The 22,090-nt window shown below is 47.2% G+C and overlaps 4 protein-coding genes and 1 long non-coding RNA gene across 9 annotated transcripts; 3 read left to right on the top strand and 2 right to left on the bottom strand.

The window, feature by feature from the left end:
* Positions 1 to 59: 59 nt before the first annotated feature.
* Positions 60 to 5,649, top strand: fam149b1 (family with sequence similarity 149 member B1). Of its 4 annotated transcripts, none has more exons than XM_088385068.1 (15): positions 60 to 522; positions 999 to 1,112; positions 1,361 to 1,505; positions 1,959 to 2,107; positions 2,196 to 2,330; positions 2,423 to 2,751; positions 2,831 to 2,973; positions 3,509 to 3,571; positions 3,939 to 4,045; positions 4,190 to 4,414; positions 4,561 to 4,666; positions 4,744 to 4,869; positions 4,943 to 5,024; positions 5,133 to 5,273; positions 5,415 to 5,649. In XM_088385068.1, exons 1-15 carry the CDS (start codon positions 476 to 478, stop codon positions 5,495 to 5,497), a joined length of 1,995 nt encoding a protein of 664 aa, XP_088241194.1. In that variant the 5' UTR covers positions 60 to 475; the 3' UTR covers positions 5,498 to 5,649. The 4 variants fall into 4 exon arrangements, with proteins under 4 accessions (XP_088241194.1, XP_088241193.1, XP_088241195.1 ...); XM_088385067.1 differs by having other exon boundaries at positions 4,741 to 4,869; XM_088385070.1 differs by having other exon boundaries at positions 508 to 522; positions 1,202 to 1,505; positions 4,741 to 4,869.
* Positions 5,650 to 5,935: 286 nt separating this feature from the next.
* Positions 5,936 to 7,558, bottom strand: dnajc9 (DnaJ (Hsp40) homolog, subfamily C, member 9). The gene is made up of 5 exons (XM_088385073.1): positions 7,258 to 7,558; positions 6,804 to 6,944; positions 6,444 to 6,698; positions 6,296 to 6,382; positions 5,936 to 6,226 (listed from the first exon to the last, which is right to left on the bottom strand). The coding sequence occupies exons 1-5, from the start codon at positions 7,429 to 7,431 to the stop codon at positions 6,122 to 6,124; spliced, it is 762 nt and encodes a 253-aa protein (XP_088241199.1). The 5' UTR covers positions 7,432 to 7,558; the 3' UTR covers positions 5,936 to 6,121.
* Positions 6,743 to 13,516, top strand: LOC148393461 (uncharacterized). 2 transcript variants are annotated; one of them, XR_015860391.1, is made up of 3 exons: positions 6,743 to 6,973; positions 12,026 to 12,132; positions 13,255 to 13,516. It is a non-coding gene; the product is annotated as an uncharacterized LOC148393461 (long non-coding RNA). The 2 variants fall into 2 exon arrangements; XR_015860390.1 differs by lacking the exon at positions 6,743 to 6,973 and adding an exon at positions 7,263 to 7,693.
* Positions 7,869 to 18,394, bottom strand: ndnfl (neuron-derived neurotrophic factor, like). Its single transcript, XM_088385071.1, has 5 exons — positions 17,945 to 18,394; positions 12,007 to 12,194; positions 10,574 to 10,792; positions 10,387 to 10,508; positions 7,869 to 9,901 (listed from the first exon to the last, which is right to left on the bottom strand). The coding sequence occupies exons 3-5, from the start codon at positions 10,750 to 10,752 to the stop codon at positions 8,493 to 8,495; spliced, it is 1,710 nt and encodes a 569-aa protein (XP_088241197.1). The 5' UTR covers positions 10,753 to 10,792; positions 12,007 to 12,194; positions 17,945 to 18,394; the 3' UTR covers positions 7,869 to 8,492.
* Positions 17,734 to 21,647, top strand: LOC148393459 (antigen peptide transporter 2-like). The gene is made up of 11 exons (XM_088385066.1): positions 17,734 to 18,297; positions 18,491 to 18,605; positions 18,822 to 18,952; positions 19,056 to 19,261; positions 19,367 to 19,564; positions 19,727 to 19,855; positions 19,944 to 20,132; positions 20,354 to 20,527; positions 20,710 to 20,869; positions 21,041 to 21,177; positions 21,292 to 21,647. The coding sequence occupies exons 1-11, from the start codon at positions 17,781 to 17,783 to the stop codon at positions 21,487 to 21,489; spliced, it is 2,154 nt and encodes a 717-aa protein (XP_088241192.1). The 5' UTR covers positions 17,734 to 17,780; the 3' UTR covers positions 21,490 to 21,647.
* Positions 21,648 to 22,090: the final 443 nt, after the last annotated feature.

The raw sequence follows: 22,090 nt of genomic DNA, 5'->3' as shown, positions 1-22,090 counted from the left end.
CTAAAGCGAAATATACCAACGACAGACGGGCATATTTTTGAAGCGCATCGTCGTAATGAATGCCGGGAGTTGTAGTCAAACGCGGATCCCGTGTCGAGTAAGCCACATAGCGTAACCATGACAGCCGTATTGTTGGCGGTGCTAACGCCAGTAAAATAGGCGTTCACATTAGGAAAGATAGCGTGACATTAATGCGTGTAAAGTGTAAACTGAAGAGATAGGTGACTGTCAAACATAATTTTCAACGTAGCAATGATAGGAAGCGAATTTCTTTGAGGAAATAGCGACGGCGTCGGTGCCATGTTAGCTAAGCCGCAAAGTGTAGCCGCTACATAACGTTATCTTCCGCGTTCGGAAGCCAGGTTAGCATTTATGGAGATGTCTCGTTCATTGCTCCGCCTAAGCAGCGGGTTCAAGATGCGGGGACGAGGAGGCGAGGAGAGGACTTGAGCCTTTAGCCACGGTGGGAAGGAGAATGATTTCACGTTACAACAGGAGACCTGTATCGCACAAGCTAGAGATGTAAGTACGAAACATGGCTAACTAACAATAATTGTGTTAGCATCATTACAATCCTTCATCACTACGAGGGGCAAACAAGAGTAACTATAACAATAATGTTAAAATCATGTCTGTCTGAAATCAGTTTTCTCATATTTAAATTAAAATAGTGGACGCAAACATTGTATTGTATCATTAAATTGGACGGGATCCTCGGTTTACCATGTTTCGAAGATACGAACGGCGCGCATTGAACTAAGGGTTGAAAGTGTCAAATGGAACAAGAAAATGCACTCAGTTACTACCGTACATGATTTTCACATGATTTTTTAACATTTATTTTTTATATATTTACAGTCTAAGTTGGCTATAATATCTAAATGGGGTACATTGAGTACCCCAATTGTCTCGACCAAAGTCAGCAGGAATGGGCTCCAGTATAGAAAATGGATTGATTCATGGTACACAATATTTACTGACTATGTTTTACTGTGCAGCCGTGGCCTGTCTCGCAGCAGCCTTGACCACCATCCTCTGCCCGAGGAGGCATACGGCCAAACCCCTCTGTGCCCCCTCAATGACGTGGAGGAGATCGTCTCCATCCGCAACAGGTAAGGCAGCCTCACGCCTGCGGAGCCAAAAAAGAGTTCTTGAAATGCGAAACTGCGTACATTAATCGATATCGTGTTGCCTCCTTCAGATGTGCAGCTAAAAGAATAACTAATGAGAGCAGCTTGATAGAATATTCTATCACGGTGACATTTACCCTTTCTTTTCCACTGGGAAACCTTGCCTCTGATTATTTGATCAACCAAAAAACCCAGACCAGACTAACACTAAACTAATCCTCTTTACATAGTGCTGAGACATCTGGTGCTTCCAGCACGTCTGACTGTCCCACCGTCATCTCTGTGGACTCCAGCCGGTCCTGGTCGGGCATCCACAGCTCCACAGGCACCGGCGTCTCCACAGAGAGGAGTTCTGTCTTTTCTTGGGGCTACGATGTAAGACTCTGCTTCTTCACTACACTGCCGCGTCCTGTAGTCACAGAGAAAAAAGAATCCTCACCAGATGCACATTGTGAAATTTTAATTGGATGTTTGATTGACATTCTTAGGCTATATAGTGTGCAAGTTGCTTTGTTTGTCTCCTGCTTCTGGGTATTCACAAGGCCTGCGCCTGCTGGGTATTGTTTGTAGGCACAGTTGGTCCTGTAAACATTTTTTTCCAAAAGCTCAATATTTCATTTATTTCAACTTCCTCTAACTGCTTCTAAGAAACAAAACTCTGTGGGAGGATTTTGTGTATTTTTCAACTCAGCTTGACCTTGTATGTCTTTTTTGTGCCCTTCTGGCACTTTCATATGAAACAAAAGCATCCTATTCTGTATAAACTGTCGACGGAAGATTGGAGTTGCACACTAACAAGCACCAAATAATCGCTCTTCTTCATCGCAGGAGTTTGACAAGGCGGCTTCCCGCCAAGTGCAGCAAATGTTTGAGGAGATCGACAAAGAGCTGTACGAGGGCAAAAGCAGCGGGAGAGGGATACTTCCGAGGCTACAGGAGGAGTGTCAGCAGTGGGCCACGCGCTTCCCTCATCTTCGGTTTGGATCCCGCCCATCTGGAAATAGCAATTCATCCTCTCATTAAATTCTAAAATAGTTTCTTATCACTTGTGTTTTTGTAACTCAGAATCCTGGGCACTCAGCTGGTGTGTCCCAGCGATGAAGGCTTTCAGTGGTACGCAAGCTCAGGGACGATCGGCAACAGCTCCAGTGGTGGCCCATCGACGTCCCAGCAGGCTGAGGAAGACGACGACAGTACAGAGTGAATTTTTTCTTTGCTTTCTATCTGCTTTATCTTTTTATGTATTCATCTATTCATTTCTTCATTCATTCATTCTTTTGTGTGGGTTTAAGGTTGAATGTGCTGGGTCGGAGCGCAGCCCTGCTCAATTCCAACTCAGCTGAACCAAACGGGTTTTTAAGCGCGAGGGACTCCGCTCCCAGAGTGATCGAGGTGGAGGGCAACATGGAGGAGTACCTGGCCTTTGACCGCATCAGCCTGGAGGACGAGAAAGAGCGAGGCTTCCCTGAGCCGTGCCCGAGGCGTGGCTGCATGCCTCCCGTCTCGCCCTACGGGTGCCGCCGCCAGGCTGTGTTGGACCATTTGTTTGACGACCTGTGGCGGCAGCTGGTGGGTTGCATGAGCGAGCTGGTCCACCGCCAGTGGGAACGTGGTGCCTCCGGTATGCCCGCCTCCACTGTACGTTTTATTTTATTTGAACAAATTATCATGGCCTTCGCTTGAACTTGCGTGACTGGCAGGTGACGAAAAGCCGTCGGGGAACTTGAGCCCAGTGCTGCAGAATTCCTTGACGTCGTTTTCCACCGTTCCGAGCATGCTGCCTAAACTTGGTCAGAGCCGTGCGCTGGCTCCGCCTCTGCTCGCCCCTGGCTTGCCCTTCCAGGTAACTGAGCCTGCATTTGAATAGCAATGTGAAAGCTGACAGGCTTAGCATCCAGTCAAATTGTTCTGATGTTATGTCAATGCAGCACATTCACAGCTATTGACAATTTAGAATCTTCAATGACGAAGCTAAGAAGCATTTTTTTGGGGGGTGGTGAGTAAGAGCACCACACCTCAGAAAGAATTTACAAATTCCACACAGAAACACTGAACTGATATTTAAATCTGGACCCTTGTGGCTGTGAGGCAGATATGATAACCATTAGCTTGCCATGCTAATTCCTTCTTTGACAATTTGGAGGAGCGCCATCTGCATCTTTTAGCATTGGAACATGATTTTCTATCAAATGTGATGTTTACAGATGGCTTAGAATAAATAAACTAACTTTGTTACTCTGTCAGTGCCCCCAAATTCATGAAGTCTTTTCTCTCCTCCGACCTATCTACATCTGCTTTTTTTTTTCTTTTCCTACCTTCGTTTTCCCGTTACCTCCTTCATGACTATCCGCTGTCTCTCTCCGGCACCTCACTTAAAGAAGTCGAGGGGCTCAAAGTGCAAGTCCCGCCGGAAGGCCCAAAAGCAGAAAGGGCCGCCCAGTGTATGTAACCTGCCTTGCTCGGAGCCACAAAGGCGGCATGCCGCTATTTTGGCTCCTCGTCTTTTAGTTCTAGACAGAATGTGCTTGTGCTTGTCTATTAACCCGAAAGCCGTTCATGAATTAACTGCAGCTTACCGTCTTGAATGCTTATGTTTTCTTTCAAAGTCTTGTGAATATTGTTTTGTGGATGGCCTTGCATATTCTTTTCTGGGGGGGGGGGGCGCCTGCACGATAATTAACTGCGAAGATGCTGGCTGAATTGTTGACATTAAAACGACTAACCACTGGGGCAGCAAACTGCTTCAAGTAAAGTTCAACAGTTGTCAGCTATCATCCATATCTCTTGCTTTTGTTTTTCTCGCACCAGGTCGGAAGGATCTCCATGGGAGGCGCCCAGCAGGACCTGAACGACCTCATCGTGATCCACAGCATTCCGCTGCAACAGAGGAACTTGGCCACGCTGGACAAAACTCAGTAAAAAATCTCCCTCACATAATGAAAAAGGCTCCCACAAAATGTTTAGAATTGCTTTTAGTGATCAATTAAACCGCAGGGGGTGACTTGGACACTTCTAGAACCTTTTCATTTGGCACATCTTTTCTTTCATTCACTCTGCAGGGAGCCAGAGGAGCGCAGCCCTCTCAGACCAGGTTCGGGGTTGGCGGCGGCCGGCCGGCCCCGTCCTCGCCGGGTCCAGGAGCAGGGCTTGTCTTCGCTGAGCCGCCCGCCCCAGTCGGCCCGCCGCAGAAACCCGGCACCCCGCACTCTCCAGCCTCTCGTCCCCAGCCTAAGTCCATCCGGCACGGCCGGCTCCATGGATGAGGTCATCCGGGGTACAAGACTGTGAGTTGCCTTGCTCACATGCGTAGATGAGAGTCGAGTGAAGCGGCGACTTTTTTCGGCAGACACACTTTAAACTGCTGCAGTGTAGAAGAACAAGAGAGAAGTGCTACAACCTTGTGGATTTCTGTGTGTGTATTTATCTAAAGACCCACAGCCAGCGATCGCCTGATGTCTCCATTCTTTGCGCTGAGCAGGAACGCCCTCCTTCCGCCCATTGGTGCCGAAAACGCAGAGCAGCCCAAAACCGCTCAGGTAAGAGCCCAACAACTCCACATTATGTTGCTGCTTGAGAGAAGCTGAAAGAATTCTGTGACATTCCTTCCCAGCAGCGCCACAAAGGCCCATCCAGCCGGGCCCACAGCGCCCTAAACGATGAGGTCGCCGGTTCAATTCCGAGGGATCGCCTTTACCCGTTGGATGTCTTCTCCCGGCCCAACACCACGCACACATACAGGGTAAGCCGCCACCTTGGCAGAGACGTCGGTTTCCACATGCGCCGTGCTCTGAGCTCGGATCTTGCCCCCACAGTCAGACACTCCGTACCGGCGCTCCTTCACCGTGCTGGACAACATCGGACAGGGTAGGCCCGGCAGAGCCTCAGTGGCCACAGGTGGGCCGCGTCTTGGTTTACGACAGGGGGTGCACACTTGTGCAACCGCCTTGAAGGAGATAATAGACATCCAGGACATTTGTAACAATCTCTCCTCGCTTCCCTAAGACTCCCTTGGAATCGGCGTGACTGGCGTCAGCCTCGGGATCGGCAGCTCGTCTTTCCTGGACTCGTTTTCTCAGCGCCCACTGGGCCGCTGGCCAATCAGGGATGAGGACGAGGGGACAGACTTTCAAACCTCACACCCAGGTTAGTCGACGGTTTAGGGTTTTCTTTTTCCATCATAAATATGTCATTTTGACACAAACATAACAAAATGTTACAAATACATTCAAGTTTTTTTTAAATGTTTATATGTAAGAAATAATTTCTGCATTTCCTGTCTTGCAGCTCCACTGGTGCCCATATCAGGGCCATCTCGGTCTCACGGCCGGGGAGGCGTCTCATCCAGAGCAAGCAGACCGGGACTGTAGCTGGTGGCTTCGAAATGTCTCAGTGCACTTTAGCCTTACTTCTTGGTACTGTGTAGATACAAGGCGCGGTCAAGTGCCCACATTTTTCTTTTGTTGTACAAAAATGTTTCGTACTGTTATTGTGCAGCTTTGATAAAAGGTCTATTTTTGTATTTTGAGTCTAAAACCAGGTGTCAGTTGTAGTACCAAGCCCGACCTGTAAGAGGCAGCATGGTGCCACATGGCATCCATACTGCTGAAAAGAACAAACAGGTAAACTGATTAGTCGTGACCTGAGCAGGCAACTGTGAGGATAAATGTGGATTTTGCTGTTTAATTTATATTCTTCTAATGCAATATTAATCCTAATACTACGCTTACACTAATGGGGGTGCATAGAACATATTGTCAATTTCTGAATTGGGCTTCATGTGTGGAAAACAACTCATCCACTGCAAGTCATGTACAAGAATAACAATTTTATTTTCCTCTGACATTAACAACATAATACACACTTACATTTTATGACAAGAACATCACATTTCAAACAATGAAGATAATTTGACTTAACTAATGGTAATAAGCTGCAACTCCATCTTGAACTGGTGCAAATTTTTTTTCCATAACTTAGAGTCCAAACGCTCCTCACTTCTTTCCCCTCTTAGAGGATTTTCCACCTTTCTTGGAGTACTTGGCTTCCAAGTCAGACAGGAAGCTGTTGAAGTTCTGCTCTCTGGATGCGTGTTTTTTCTGCACAAAAAACAACAAATGAAGCAAGCAACCAAAGCAAACGTGCACGAATGGCGTTTCGTTTCCTGCCTTGATCATCATCATGAGGCTGTCGTCCTCCTGGCCAAGGCCCATCTCTTTCTGCATCTCTTCTGCTTCTTTTCGCTCTCTGTCCGCCTGGAGTGGAAATGAAATTTCAGAACACCGGATGTGAATTCCTTCATGTGAGTTGACTCACCCTTTTCCTGCGAGCCCTCTTCTTCTTGACACTCTCCTGCGCAAAGGCGGGGAATTCCTCCACCTCCCCATCCTTGATCGCCGCACGGATGATGTCTTCCAGCCTGGGCTCGTCATCCTGGGAGCAGCATAGCACAGAAGCCAGGATGGCGTCCATGTCTCCTTGATGCTGCGTGTACAACTGCAGTAAGTCATTCCTCTCTTCGTCGGAGCCCTTGTATTGCTTTTCAAAATCAAGGATGTCCTGCACGGTGATCTAGAGGACGGACAGACCAGGTTGACGTTGAGTAAAAACAACCACCTTTATTTTCTTTTCATAAACAGCCCAACATGTTGAGCCAACTATGATAAATTTCAACACCTTGGGGAAGAGCAGCCTCCAGTAGTCGTCCCAGCAGCGATCCTTACTCAATACATCACACTCCTCGTCCACCACGCCCTGCTCATCGTAGACAGCCCGCTGTTCCTTATCGCTCAGCACCGCATACAACTTGCCCAACACCTGCGAGAGAGGACGTTTTGGAATTGGAGGCGAGTATCAGTTTTAATGATGCTTCCAATCCATCAGTTCCAGTTATTGATTTGGTCCTATTGTAATGCATCGGAGAGTGGCTTTGAACACATTACGTAATCATTGCAAATTTGTTCGGTAGGTGTACCTCGAGATTTTCCCAATGTATAAACAACTCTAAATTTACTCGTGATCCGTTTAACTGCTATTACTACACATATTGGCTAGGATATACACCGCAGCAAAACGGCATATATTTATATATATATATTTCTCTCTAGAAGCATCTGACTGCAGAAGTTACCTGGAACTTCTCTGTGGCTTGCGGGTCGTCGGGGGCCCGGTCCGGGTGAACCTTTAGCGACACTTTGTAGTAGCTCCTGCGGATCTCCGCCTCGGTCGCCTCTTTTTTAATGCCCAGCACCTCGTACAGGTTCGCCGTCTTGAACAGAACCTGGCACCGGTCGAGCAAAGCCATCCTGCCGTCGTTTAGCTTAGCTTACCCGAGGTTTTGACCCAGGCCAGTCGGTACCGCTTTGCTTTTGTTGTTGCTTGACAGTTTTGGCGCGCTGGTCTGTCACATATATCCGCATTTACACGAACGCACTGACGTCATAATATACGTATTGTTCTATTGGTTACAGTGACTTGACGTCACATCTACGCGACAGTGCTTGTGCTACAGTACATTTTTGTTGGATTAAAAACAGAAAACGTCATAATAAATCGAAATTATTCAGGTAATTTTTTTATTTTTGATCTTTTATTACTCATTGACTAATGATATTTTTGTAACAAATGTGTGGGTGATGGACAGACCCTAATGACATGGGTATGCTGCTTGCTAATGTCAGTGCTAAGGTGGCCAGTCTTACCATGGGGAAAAGGCCTGTTGTGACTTTATAAAGAATGTAGTGAAATACGCCTGGTATTTATTTGGAGCGTTTGAGGCAGGACAAGAATACATCAATGACAATGAGGCAATAGACACAAGTTTGTTTTTCTCCACTGATTCATGCAAAAAGTACAACACAAAGATACACACTTTTGACTTTGAACTAAGCATCTGTAGATTGCACTCCCGCTGCGTTGATACAATAAGCAGCACCGGAAATATACACTACAAATCCCCCCCAGTTCCCCCGCTGCTCCCCTTCCCGCCCACATGTCTCAGATGTCATCCAATTATTGCCCCATCTGTTTCTGTTGCATATTGGGCACTGCTTTTTTTTCTTGCCTGACAACACAAACCTCATTTGTCCTTTGTACTCGGGCACAAAACAAGTACTTGGACTGTTGCCACGTCATGATCGCGATGGACGATGAGAAGCATTGTGTTGTAAATATTGAAGAGGAATAATATGAATATTTGCTGGTGTGTGGACTCTTCTCGCGTCCTCAGAAGAAGACAAGTGGCCAGGCCAACTATTGCTCCTCCAAAAGGGAATAAATCCTTCTGTCTCTCAACAGTCAAATGGCTTCATTCTCATGATCAGGCTTTACAGTGTAGTCCACAACCCTCCTGCAGGGGGCGGTATCTCAGCACTCCTTCCTGGTCTTGACTATCTTGCTGGCATACTTGACAGGGATCCCCCAGCGTCTCATTAAATAGACATCAAACACATAAGTGGTCCCCGGCTCTAGGCTTCCAATCGCAGCTGTTGTGACGGCCCGCCTTGGGTTCAGCTCCTGGAAATACTTGCAGAGAACCCTCTCGGTATCCGAGCGGGATTCCGGTCCCAGACAGGTTGCGTTGAGGGTGTCCTCGTCGCGTCGGCCCCGCTGCTTTCGTCGGTACACACAGTAGAGGCTCCTCTCCTCTGTGCCCATCCAGGCGAGGGTGACGCTGTTGCAGCTCCGTAAGCGGTTGAAGGATTTGACTTGCAAGGTGGAAGGAAGGGATGGGACGCCCTTGCGGTGGTAGGCTGAGGAGGTCTGTAATTTGACCGAAGCCTTCAGACCCCCGAGTAAGGAAGCCGTGGATCTCTCGCTCATGGCGGTTCCTTCCCTCTCCAGGTGGATGAGATAAACCGGGCTTCCCTGGAGCCAAATTTGCACCAAGTCCTTCCCCACGGCCCGAGTGGTCAGAACACGACCTTTACTGGAAACGGTGAGCTTGAATTTGCTGCCCCCGCCGCAGCTCTGCACAGTGAGGAGACCGCTTTGTTGCGACCCGCGTGGACGGAAGCTGAAGAACTGCTCGGATCTCGGTCCCGTGTCATGGAAGGTGACCCACCTCAGCTCACCTTCTCTCAACGAGGTGACGGACGGCTGGGCTTCCCCGTGGGTCCGGGCGGCGGTCCCCTCGTACGTGGCGCTGGTCCCATTGACTCGGTCCCTTGCGAAGACATCAAAGTAGTACTGCGTGTCGGGTAGGAGCTCAGAGACTGTGCAGACGTTTTCCGTCCCCTGGCAGACACACCGAAGATCCCCGTAAGGAGATGGACTCTTTTCCTCCAAATCCGCCTCCCACTGCTCCCACCACCACTCCTTCAAGATGGGCCATGCTGTCACCCTCCTCTTCTTCGCTGTCTTCTCTCTGTTTTTATCCCTCTCCTCCCTGGCGCTCTCTTGGGCTGCGCAAAGACTGGGCAAGTTGCGTTGGGAGTTGACAAGGACGCAGTAATCATATTTGTCCTGAGAGGGACCAGCAAGCGAGGCGCTGGGAGTCCAGCTGAGGGTGACGCTTGTCATCCCCACGCCCAACGTGTGTACGCGGGGGTCAGCTGGAATCTCTGGGAAAGCGCCCGAGGGGCCTGAGCCTTGGTGGAGGTACACTGTGGCGCTGCTGCTCTGCTGTTTGGAGCGCATCCTCAGAATGTAGATGGACGCGTGGGGGGACGCCCGACCGCTGTAGGTGTCCGACGTACTGCCGGAAAAAGTGTGTATTTTCTCCTCAGTCCCAGGACCCCTCCACCACATCTCGGGCATGCTCTTTTTGGAGCTCCCTGTGGGGGAAAAGAAAAAAGATGTAGTAGATAAGGACAGTTTTGGAAAACTTTTTTTTTTTTTCCTTTTCAAAAAAACTAAAATCAATCTAGTTCTGTACATTTGCAGACATCAGATGAATATTGAATATACTAAACTCATTTTCTGAACCGCTTATCCTCATGATCCAATTTTTCAAAAGAGTAAATCATGAAACAAAAAATGTCAGGTCATTTTGAGGCAAACCTCACTTGCATGATGTCACTGGTAAATGAAAAAACAGGCGAGGAGAAATCTTTCTACAAATGTTGCTGGATCAAAGTGAATAATTCACACTGGCAACGGGGGACCCGCCAACTGAGGCTCTGAATGATTCATGCGTCATTTTATGATGTCATTTTTCTTACTTTACTATGTGGACGAGCTTTTTCATGTTGAAGTTGTCTGGATTGGAACGGAACCCTTAGCAACAATGCTAATGCTAACACGAGACATGTCCACTCACACTCATGACTCTTGAGAGGTTTGTCCTTCAGGGTGCGAGCAGCCAGGCTCCACTCGATGGGCGAGTCACACGGGCTGACGGTCACCGACATGGCTGCCGCCTTCCTCAGCGTGAAGTACGTTCTACGGACGAAGGTTGTCTTGAGAAAAGAACAGTCGCCACCAACAGATCACGCTTGTCACTTAACCTTTGAGTGCGTCCTTTCGGGAGCGTCACAGTGCTGAGCTTGCCTTCCGATAACCAGGCAGCGGGCCAGAGCGTCACCTCGTTCTCGGGCGCAGAGGCCGAATGGGCCAAGGGCCACGACGCACTCCAGAAAAGAACCAGAACCGCGCAGAGACAGCGGGACAGCGATTCCACTGCCATCCTTCCCGTTTCTTTGCTTTGCTCTTATTGGCCCTCGCTTCTAGAAACGCACAAAAGGAAACGTTAGCCCAAATCCTCTTGAAACCATGTGCTCATATAAACGAGTTCATCAAATCCATTTGGGTCGCCGATGATCACTCTAAAACTCATTTCCATTTGACTTCATTCATCTATTTCTGTACCACGCAGGTGCACAGAGCCGGACGGGTTGACTTGGCTCACAGACGAGATGATTACAGGTCTGCGTGTACTTTTTTCCTCCCCGGAGAGGCCCGCGTTTGTTCAAAGCGACGGCGTCTCCGCAAAGTGACACGAGCGCCTTTGCCTCTAACAAGATGTTAGCGCTGTGCCCCCGCAGATCGGATGACAATCGTGGCAGGAAGAACCACGGAGGCGGCTACACACACACACACACACGCGCACACATCTAAATCTTGCGGGACGCTGCCGGATTGCAAACTCCACGAGCTACAAAGTCACACAAAAAGAGGCGCGATGGCTCATTACTCTTGCACGGAGAAAGGGAGGCAACTGGAGGGATGTTGTTGGATTCTGGAGTAATTAGAGGGGAAGGAAACTAAAGGGGGGAAAGATGGTTGGGAATCAGAAAAAAAACCAGTCAAGTCGGTTGACGTTTTAAGGACAAGCTGATTGACTTTCATACAGATTTTGTGTATATGTATGTGTGTGTGTGTGTGTGTGTGTTTGTGTGTGTGTGCACGCAGCCACTGATGAAATATGCATTTGGCTGCTCAGCAGATGAATTTTCATAAGGCAAAAATGAGAGAGCGAGCGCAAGAGCGGGAGCTTAGTGAACTTAACCAGCGGCCTCTATAAATACCCACACCGTCCACTTGAAACACTGCAGCTGACCACTTTTGATGGCTTTTTCCATTTCAAGATACATTTGGCTTCTCCTTTTCCACAACTCCCCTGCTGTTTATTCCTCCTCTTCTTAGTCACTTGCCGAGAAGGAAGCCAAATAAGGGACAGGTTGGAAGCGGCGTGCTCTCCACTCACACGTCCCATCCGTTTCCCGGACCATCTGCCTCCCGTCATTTGTATGGCGGGAGGGATTAAGTTGCACGGCGCTACTTGTCTTTCCATTGAGGACGGTTGACAAGGTGACGTGCGGGTGATGTTTACCACCTGGCGACGTCATCCTTGTCCTTCCAGGCAGACTTTCTTGGGAGCGATTCAACATACATGCATGCAAAACAAGCCCCAAACAAGTTATCGGGCAGCTTTTCTTACCGTCTCCTCCGTCGCGCAGGCTCTCCTCCGCCACTGGGATGGCATCAAGTGAGGGATGGAAGAGGAGGAGGAGGATGGGGGATGGATGGAGGAGGAGTGAAGAGATGGAGGAGGAGCGACGAGCAGGTTGTTGTTTCTTCTTCACACATGCAGGCTCTTGGAGACAACTCCTCGGGGGGGTATCCACCCTGGAGAAAAAAAAGAGAGGTTATAAAACTAGGATATATATATATTACTTGAAAACTTTCTTGCATAAATAAATAAATAAATAAATAAATAAATAAAGGAAAATCACTTACAAAATTATCAAAAAATTTAATTGGCAAGACTGCTTTCAGTCCCTCAAAATTAAAACTGTTCATCTTGTCCCGACTAAATTTTAATGATTAAAAGAGTTTCATAAAAATAAAAAAAACTTCTAGAAATTTGTAAAGGATGATGAGGTTACCGAATGCATGCAGGGGGAAGAGAATGAGGAGGCTCTATTTGGCGTGCAAAGCAGCATTGTAAAAAAAAAAAAAAAAAAATCTCCCGATAACATCTCTGTGAGGTGGGCTGCGGGCGGTTGTGTTTTTAGAGGTGACACTGACTTTGGGCCTGTTATCGGCACGCTCAATCGAGGCGCTCTCGCCGCCTCTAATTGAACACGTTTAAATGCAAAGAAGAGCCCATCAGACATTTCATGGATTTTATGCAAATGTGTTGTGTGTGTGAGTGCCGGGCTTGAAAAACTCATTTGAAAGCACGTTGGCTTCATCAACACCGATCCGGTCCATATTGGGCACATTTACCCGACGGAGGTAAATTTGGAGATAAAAGCCCAGTTACCAAATAAATCAACATCTAAAGACCACCCCTGTTCTCTAGTATCTAAAAACAATCAAATCAGAATAAATGTTTTGGATGATTTATCTTATTCGTCTAATTTTTGTGTGTCACACGGCTGTTTGAACAGGGGGGTGTAGACTTCTTATATATCCACTGTTGCTGTTTTATTATCGACTGTGTCGATTGTCTCAACAGGAAAAAAATATGCACTGCTGGTTTTAGTCGTCATTATAGATTTCATACAGGAAATATGCCAATTCAGCAATTTTGACGATGAAATATTTATTGGATTCAAAAGAAAATTCCAATAAAACACAGAATCCAGAATATAAACGTAAAATGATTTCTTGTAGTCATTTCTTTGAGTATTTTATTCTCTTCATGTAATGGCCAATCATTTCTTTTGGTGTCATTGTGCAGATTGATGGAGGAGAAATGCTACAGACGGCAGAGCGGGTGCTAAGAGGTTTCTATACGGGGTGGCGGGCGGCCCCATATGTCCCTATAGATGAAGTGCCACTCTCGGATGGAGGGGGTCGGGGTCCTTCAGCTCCCCACACAAAAAGAGTGAGTGTCGCTCTTGAATCGATATCACCACGAACATACAAGTCTTGCCACTTTGTGTGAAGACCCCGCCCTTCCCCCCTCCACTCTCTTATGACAGACCCTCATTGAGCAGACACTCCAACACAAGCCTATTGAGGTCACTCTGAACGGGACCCCCATAAACACCCTTTTCCAATATTGCCCGTCGACCCCTTTCAAGTGGAATTTTCTCCAATCTACGAGCCACGACTAAATGCGCGCTCGGTTTTCACGGAGGGCCCTTTGCGGTGCGGCTGCAGTCGCCTTCAAAGTCTTCCGCTTCGGATGGCTCGCCATTGGTTGGCTCACTTTGTACTGAGAAGTTGTGAAAGTCGGCAGTCTGGCAGCGGGAGATATGGAGGGGAGGGGTGTTTGATGACTGGATGGTGATTAACCTTGAATAAATTAATATGCGCTTGTAAAGGATATGTGAGATGAAATGTATATCAGGCTTTATGTGTAGCCATGTGGTTGGCTCAAGTCATGCCTGATAGCAGGAATTGATGGACACACTTCCTCTCCTCACATGTCTTCCGCTGGCCTGAATATTTTCTTTGATCACCCAGTGCAGCCCCGCCCCTTTTGTGTCCATTAAATAATTAATAGCCATACATAGATTCGTCTATCTGCCAGAGCGCCAATGTTAAATCTCACTTGTCATAATTGCAGCAAAAGCAGTCTTTTCATCTATTATTGATGGGTGCTTAGATGCTATATATAATGCAGGGGAAGGGGGGGGGGGCGTGGCAAAGGGGGTGGGACTATTAAAGTATTACTTTCAAGGGGGTTCTTTTACTCTCACTTTTGTGGATTGACACGGACATGGCAGTGAGTGGCGGGCGCGAGGGGTTCATTTTTATTTTTATCACAAGCAGGCACCCATCTGCTCCTATGCCGTCGCTGCGTTTGTGTGTGTGTGTGTGTGTGTGTGTGTGCGTGTGTGCGTGCGTGCGTGCATGTGTATGTGTTTTTGTGTGAATGTGTGTGTCACACACAGATCACATCAGCACCCAAAAGGGACAAGGTGGGCGGAAGGAGGGTGGGCGGGAAGGTTAAAGAGGGTGGCCGGTGGGTGGCGCATACATCATGGCCGTCGTCTTGCGTCCAAACGAGGTGTGACGAGAGGAGAGGGGGGCTCGTTTGCAAGCGTGTGACAGGGAAGGCAAAGCGGGATTAAGCAATCTAGCCATGATTGGACAGGACTGAAGAGGAGGGTGAAGACATGAAGAATAAGAAGTGATAAGGAGGGGGAGGTGTGTGTGCATGTGTGTGCGTGTGTGTATGTGTGCGTGCGTGTGGACCACCAGGGTGGCCTCGACTCTACATGTTCACTTCTCGCATAAAGAGGGAATCAAGTCGTCAACGGTGGAGATTTACAGTATACGAAGTGGGCGGAGCATCAATCATCATTAGCAAATTCATGAGCACGATCAAACTAAAGTTCAACCAAAGTCCACTTCAGTTGGGGACCAAATTATTCGACGATGTGGAGACCCACGGGAGTCCTCCTAATGCACTTGCCATGCAATCATCTGACCTTGGTGGAGGTCAAGCGTCTCAGCTCCAGGATGCCATTCCAGCTTATGCGTCCTCGTTTTTGCAGCTTTTTCCCTCCTTTCATCAGCCACGCATTTCCTCGCTCTTCCTCATCATTTTCCCCCCCACCCCACCCCACCCTCATTTCTGATCCATTTTTTATGCATCACGCCATCACCAAGCATACCCAAGCACACTTTTGTACATTTCCCTCCCGCTCTTTCTCCACCGTCTTTGTGATGCGCCTGCCTCCTCTTTTTCTTCTCGGTTCTTTACAAGGCACCGTCAACGAAGCCCTCGCTTTTAATGACTTGTTTATGGCGTTTCTTATTAAGTTCTTTTGTGGCACCGACGCGCACAAATGTCAGTGATTTTATTGAACGATACCGAGTCTAGCCCGCATGTCCAGCTATTTATTTGTGCCATTTTGCGGATGTGATAAATCCGAAATATATTGCTGAATGAAATAACCGAGACTTCAATTCCATTAGCTAAGTTATTGACAGATGAGTCATTCACACGACACTGTTCGGAGATTCTAAATAATGACGAATCACTCCTGATCTGATGTATTGAAATATCTTTATTACTAAAGTCAAATTTCTCGCAAATGAGCTGATATCCCCCACGGGAGGAGATATTAAACCCGGGGATGCTCGGCCTAATGACACCATCAGACTTATTTAACAGAGTCTGTAAAATGTCACGATCAGCCGAGCTAATAAAGACCGAGCGCCGTGTTGAATTTTTAATGAACGAGCATAGTTTATGATATCATCAAGTTGGAGGGAGTTACGGAGTCGGTCATGTGACCTGCAAACACGGTTCATTGGAGAACGGGCTTGATTTTGGATGGAGTGATGTCTTGACATTGACACCAAAGCATGTCATTGCTGTGATGTGTGAGGACAATGATGATGATGAAGATGTCGCCGCTGGGTGACATGCATGCTATGTTCTAGTGTGAAAGAATCATGCAGACAGAAAAGAGGAACATAAATGAGGTCGAGGCTGTTTGAGCATTTATTTGATACTCTCACGGGGTCGCTTATGTGAGATGCAGGAAAGAAGGATGAATGGCATGTAGGGAGGGCAGCATGGTGGGTGACATTATTAACCCTTGTTTTATGGGTAATAACAAGGATGGCCATATGGCACAGGGGGAGGATGCTTGATGCTGTTTTACAAATGAGCGGCCATTTGTAAAATAGCATCAAGCATGCACACGGTAAATACAAACAAGAGTACGCGATTGCGTAATGCAACACAATCTTCTTAGCAGAATGCTCAAAAACAAAGATGTCATCCCTCTCAGGTATAATAATAATCCAAAACAGCAAGGTTCTCGTGTTACATCATTCAACAGGACTGAAAGGAAGATCTTGAATTACTCTTTTTGAATAATTTAGTGCTTATTGACCAAATCTGAGCATCGTCCAGCATTCCCCTGAGAACGAGCGCATACGGGGGGGGGGGATAAAAACGCGCCATTAAAGTAGCTCTTGAAAAAAAAAGATCAGAATCTGAAAAAGCATGAGTTGAAAGAGATGTGATTCTGAAAATATAAAACATGCAACTGACAAAAAAATACCTTAAAACTTGAAAAATAAATGGAGGTGAAACCTGAAAATTAAGTTTATTCCCAAAACAAAGTGAAGCAAAATTCTCGAAAAACTTTTAATACAAGTATTTTGATTTTTTTTTCAAGTTTCAATCTCAACACGTTTATTTTCAGTACAAACGTTTTGACCCCAGTCTACCACCATAGAATTACGTTTTTACAATACACACTACTTGATTCATCTTCTAATTATCAAAGGTAAAATATGCAGATAAACCAGTGTGACAAGCTCATTGGCTACAGCCCCAAAAGCAGACATCAGGTGTTCACCCAGACAGACACTCCCACTTGATACTTTCAGGCAATTTAGTGAAATTTTACAGACGAATTTGCAACTAAGCGTCTGGCAGTGATGGTGAAAAAGTCAAAAGCTGTTTTGGAAATAACATAGTCAAGTCAAGTCAAGTTTATTTATATAGCCCTAAATCACAAGAAGTCTCAAAGGGCTTCACATATACAAAACAAATTGACAATTATTCTCGAAGCATCCCCTGATCTTAAACTCCCAACATACACTGTTAGTTTTTGGTGAAACAAACACTAGTAAAACTAGATGAGCATCAGCGCGAGTCATGAGCAGGTCTCCAAAGACAACAGTGAAATAGCTAAAAAGCGCTTCAAACAAACTGAATATTTCACCCAGCACGGCGCTTTTCCACATGAGGGTCACGTGATTTCAGAGAACTCCAAACTCGAATTTACGTTGTAGTTACGCACCGCTACCAGGAGACGGCGATGTTTCATCACGTTGGAATAGTAGTCCCAACTACTACTACATGTATGTATGTATGTATGTATGTATGTATGTATGTATGTATGTATGTATGTATGTATGTATGTATGTATGTATGTATGTATGTATGTATTTAATTTGTTATTTCATGTCAGAGAGAGGGGAAAATTAAGTGCGTCATCACGAAGCACGGAATCGCGTGTGTCATATTGTAGAGTCAAAACACTACAAGTTCAACATTTATCATTTATCTTCAAAAATATTCAGGAACAAATCTGGGTTTATTTAACAGGGTGTTTCAAAGTCAACCAAAGAAAGCAGGACTTGTGACCTGCGATATCTCATATTGTTTTATAGTGGAAGCAGTATGACGCATTTTTTAGAAGTTGACGTGCTCCGTCAAAATGAAACCGAAAGCGGCTGCTATCACGCGCATTGCTGCATTTGGAAGCAGACTGCATAGACGTGAAAATGCGGAGAAAGAGTTCAGCACTTCGCAAAGCTTTTGCGGTGACTGTGGCACTCGTCGCGGACGCCTGCCTAGTTCACGGCACCGCACCTCTCGTGTGCGCGGGGAGTTTGCTTTGGGTGTCGGTCTGGCTGCTCGCGCTTATCCGGTGTTGTTTGGCGCTTACCGCCGTCTACCTTCTTAACCTCGGGGAAGTTCCCCCGGCGCCGGCTCGTTTCCTCGTCTTGCACAGCGCGCTCCCCGCGGCCCTGGAGAGCCTGTCCGCCGCCGTGCGTCTCGGCGACCACCCGTGCGGCGCGACGATGACGTCGGCTGCAGGGGTCGCGCGCTGCTGGATGATATGGGCCGGATTATCTCTGGCCGCCGCCTTGTTTTGGGAAGGCTGGGTTCCGGACTCGAGTGGGGCGAAAAAGAAGCGACAAAAGCCTCGAGTTTTGTTCATGAGGGTGGTTCGCATGTACAGGCCGGACTTGGCTTTGCTGCTGGGAGGATTTGGCTTTCTCACCCTGGCTGCTGTCTGTAAGTACACTGATGACGATGATGAGGATGAAGGAAGGGGTCCGACTGAATGAGTGGGGCATCCTTTTGGTGCCTTGACTTACGAGTTTCATTCGTTGAATGGAGAAATAGAGGCTACTCGTTGTAAAATCTGAAATAAAATGGCAAGAGACTACCTAACTATTCACTGGGGGAACGTGTTTTTGTCACTCAGGTGAGATCCAGATCCGGTTTTACACGGGCAAGGTGATTGACAACCTGAGAGACAATTATGTGCCCGATGAATTCTTGTCAGCGCTGCTTCTCATGGGCGTCTTCTCAGTGGGAAGGTGAGATTGTGTAACCTGACCCCCAAAACATCATAAACCTAACATCACTTAATAAATACCACGAGGAATAAAAAAAATTGCCGATTTTGGTTTATTATGTTTTCTGACGCTCATTAAAAAAATGATGGGATAATTTGAATGGCAAATCATTTGGAGACCTGTTCAGGGACAGAAACATTGATAAAGTGAATACCCGTCTTGTTTTTGTTGGAGCAGCTTGGTGGGCACAGGCGGCAGAGGGGGTCTCCTTATGTGGGCCATCAACTCCTTCCAGTGCAGAGTGAAAGGAAAGTTGTTTCGAGCTCAGACCAAACAGGAAATTGCATTTTTCGACACCACAAAGATCGGTAAGGCATGATAACTTAGATAGATAGAACAAGATCTCTGACTCCTCGACATTGTGTTTTTTTTTTGTTTTGTTTTTTAAATATTTGATTTCTTCGTGTGCAGGTGAGCTCACTTCCTTGCTTTCCAAAGACATCCCCCTGATGGCGCAAACGGTTTGTCTGAACATCAACGTTCTGCTGAGGACCCTCATAAAGACGGTGTACACACTGATCTTCATGGTGGACCTTTCATGGACACTGACGTGTTTAGTTCTCATGGAGGTCCCCGTCAGTGGGCTCATACAGTCCATCACCGACAAACACTGCCAGGTAACGCCGACAAACCACTCGCATCCATTGATTGCTTCTGCAGCTCTGCTTCCCATTCCGTTCAATGAAACGGATGATGAGCGATGATCAACCTTGTGCTTGCAGCGGTTGACGCAGGCTACGCATGACTCCATGACCGCGGCAAATGAAACAGCCAATGAGATCCTCTCGGCCGTTCGGACAGTGCGCAGCTTCAACGCCGAGAAACACGAGGCCCGTCGCTATGCCAACAAGCTGTTGGACACGCACAGGCTCAAGAGCCGGCGGGACATTCTCAGAGTTGTGTCTCTTCTGGCGCAAAGGGTAAGCTATTGGCGACTTTTTGGGAGATTCCGCAGCAAGACTGGATTTCAGGGGCTCTGCAAAAAATATTAATGACTGACCTTTGTTTCTACGATAGTCATTTGAGAAGTGTTCCATTCCAAGAGCAGACAGAGGTTGATTTCCGTGCATCTGTGCTTGTAGCTGACAGGTTTGGCTATTCATGTGCTGATGTTGTGGAACGCCAGGCTGTTCATCCAGAAGGGCCACATGACCATCGGGAACCTGGTCTCCTTCATCCTCTACCAGTCAGACATCGGACACAATATCAGGGTAACAGCGCTGAAAGTATCGCCGGATGAATCCGACATCTCTGTCAGGATTTAGAACTGGTACTCATCCTGGGAATATTGCCTGCCAGACTCTGATCTACATGAGCAGCCACATGGTGAACTCGGTGGGTGCGGCCGGTAAAGTCTTTGAGGTTCTCGATCGACAGCCTCAGATCAGGACGGATGGGGAAATTGCACCTGATCACCTCGCAGGACACGTCATCTTCCGCCATCTCAAATTCACCTACCCGGCACATCCCGACGTAGCGGTGCTGCAGGTGGGCGTCACAATGGAGTGAAGGTCCTTGTTCTCATGTCTGTGTGGATTCTCAGTCGTGGTATTCCACTAAAAATCGAACGGAGGAAAGTAGTAGTTGATAATGTTTGAACTTGAGCCAGCAGAGACATGAACTGGGAGACTTGAGAGATTTGGCGCTATTCTTCCGCGGCAAGCCCTTCTTCTCACGCGGCACTCAATTCAATACACCTTTGTCATCAGGACTTCTCTTTGGAGCTGCCAGTGGGTCAGATAACGGCGTTGGTGGGTGTGTCCGGAGAGGGAAAAAGCACCTGCGCCAGTTTGCTCAAGCGCTTGTACGATCCGCACGCCGGACAAATCCTATTGGACGGCATCGAGCTGCGGTCGTATGACTGCCGCTATCTCAGCAAAAAGGTGAACGCCCGAACTTAGACTGATGGCTTCTTCTGATAACTGACTAGTAGGGCTGAAACAATACACATTTTTGGATTTGAATCTTATGGTACGGTACGAAGGCGGACCGAGTTCCCACACATATTGTTGATTGTGTTTTTAACAATCCTAAACAAACTGAAGAGCAATGTGTGCTTCGGCAGATTGCAGTGGTCAGCCAAGAGCCGGTGCTCTTCTCCGGTTCCATCAGATACAACATCGCTTACGGCCTTGCGGACTGCTCTCTGGATGCCATCCAGAAGGCGGCCTTCCAGGCCAACGCCCACGACTTCATCACACAGCTGGAGAAGGGCTACGATACCGGTGAGTGGACGTGGACTCCAGTTTTGTACCTCGCTTATTTTGAAATTTAAAAGTCAAGACTTAAGACTTACTTTACTTTACTTAAGACTTGCACGGTTCCACGTCTGAAGATGATTGTCTCCGGTGTAAATGCGCGTCTTGACTGGAGTGTCGGATTTGATTGTCTGCCAGAGGTTGGTGAGGGGGGCAGTCTGTTGTCCAAGAGCGAGCGGCAACGTGTGGCCATCGCTCGAGCGCTTGTCAGGCAACCACGAGTTCTCGTCCTGGACGAAGTAACCAGCTCCCTGGATGAGCATAGTCAAAACAAGGTACGGTAAACTCAGCAATCCAGGCCTGCCACAAATCGCCAGAAAAATTACAACATAAAAATGGGACAAAGGTTTCCAAGACATTGTTATGAAGGTTCGTCTCACCGGGCGCAGGTCCTGCAGGATCTGGTGAGGCCTTCTGACCGAACTGTACTGCTGATCACCCACAACCTGAAGACTATCGAGACGGCCGACCAGATTGCTGTGATAGGCGCGGGCAGTGTTCAGGAGCGAGGAACCCACCGCCAGCTGATGGAAAAGAATGGGATGTACTGTAAAATGAGAGAGACGCTCACCACCGCTGGAAGCTAACTCCGTCAGAAGCACTTTTTTTCTTTTTTCTCTCTGTGTGTTTACTTTGCTTACTCAATTTCATTTGATTTTATGCAAGGACTTTATCTGATAACAAACATGAAATTCGCTATTATTTGTATACGTGAATATTCAGAATAAAGTTGTTAATTAATCAATCAATCAATCAATCAATCAATCAATCAATCACAATTGATAATTATCAAGTTGACAAGAAGTGAGTTGTCTTGCAAGTGGAGCGCCACAACAACCGCAGCTTGTTGCTGTTGACTCATCAAAAGTCATCATATACTTCTGATAACATGACACAAAGCGACCGTCTCATCGACGTGTTTCATGCTGGCTGGCTTGGCTTGCTTCGGATTGGCTTCGTTTGTTTATTTCTGCTTGAAGAGCAACTATGCTGTTTTTAGGTCCTGGTTTTAAAAAGCAGGCGTTTCCCAGTTTTGTGATTTAAACTTTATTAAAAAAAAAAAAAAAAAAGCCCAAGTTGCTCTTGAGGTTGGTGAAAAAAAGAGTGGTTCCATAGCGCCATCTTGTGATCCTGGTCAAATGTTTGTGTTCTCCGGCCATATTTGAGTTTAAAGTCCAGTATGGTGCG

The sequence above is a fragment of the Syngnathus floridae genome, chromosome 9 (assembly GCF_059516105.1).
Source record: "Syngnathus floridae isolate MCC-2025c chromosome 9, RoL_Sflo_1.0, whole genome shotgun sequence".
Classification (NCBI taxonomy): domain Eukaryota; kingdom Metazoa; phylum Chordata; class Actinopteri; order Syngnathiformes; family Syngnathidae; genus Syngnathus; species Syngnathus floridae.
The sequence above is the reverse complement of the archived record's forward strand: the minus strand, read 5'-3'. Positions and strand labels throughout refer to the sequence as shown.

Excerpts from the sequence above, each read along its gene's own strand:
- fam149b1 (XM_088385067.1), top strand. The coding sequence starts at position 476 with ATGATTTCACGTTACAACAGGAGACCTGTATCGCACAAGCTAGAGAT. Across the intron at positions 523-998 it reads GTATCGCACAAGCTAGAGAT|CCGTGGCCTGTCTCGCAGCA; the intron begins GTAAGTACGAAA and ends TTTACTGTGCAG. Across the intron at positions 2,974-3,508 it reads CCCCTGGCTTGCCCTTCCAG|AAGTCGAGGGGCTCAAAGTG; the intron begins GTAACTGAGCCT and ends CCTCACTTAAAG.
- dnajc9 (XM_088385073.1), bottom strand. The coding sequence starts at position 7,431 with ATGGCTTTGCTCGACCGGTGCCAGGTTCTGTTCAAGACGGCGAACCTG. Across the intron at positions 6,383-6,443 it reads AGAGGGCTCGCAGGAAAAGG|GCGGACAGAGAGCGAAAAGA; the intron begins GTGAGTCAACTC and ends TTTCCACTCCAG. Across the intron at positions 6,227-6,295 it reads GCCTCATGATGATGATCAAG|AAAAAACACGCATCCAGAGA; the intron begins GCAGGAAACGAA and ends TTTTTTGTGCAG.
- ndnfl (XM_088385071.1), bottom strand. The coding sequence starts at position 10,752 with ATGGCAGTGGAATCGCTGTCCCGCTGTCTCTGCGCGGTTCTGGTTCTT. Across the intron at positions 10,509-10,573 it reads CCGAAAGGACGCACTCAAAG|AACGTACTTCACGCTGAGGA; the intron begins GTTAAGTGACAA and ends CTTCGTCCGTAG. Across the intron at positions 9,902-10,386 it reads ACCTCTCAAGAGTCATGAGT|GGAGCTCCAAAAAGAGCATG; the intron begins GTGAGTGGACAT and ends TTTCCCCCACAG.
- LOC148393459 (XM_088385066.1), top strand. The coding sequence starts at position 17,781 with ATGCGGAGAAAGAGTTCAGCACTTCGCAAAGCTTTTGCGGTGACTGTG. Across the intron at positions 20,133-20,353 it reads CCGACGTAGCGGTGCTGCAG|GACTTCTCTTTGGAGCTGCC; the intron begins GTGGGCGTCACA and ends CTTTGTCATCAG. Across the intron at positions 20,528-20,709 it reads GCCGCTATCTCAGCAAAAAG|ATTGCAGTGGTCAGCCAAGA; the intron begins GTGAACGCCCGA and ends GTGCTTCGGCAG.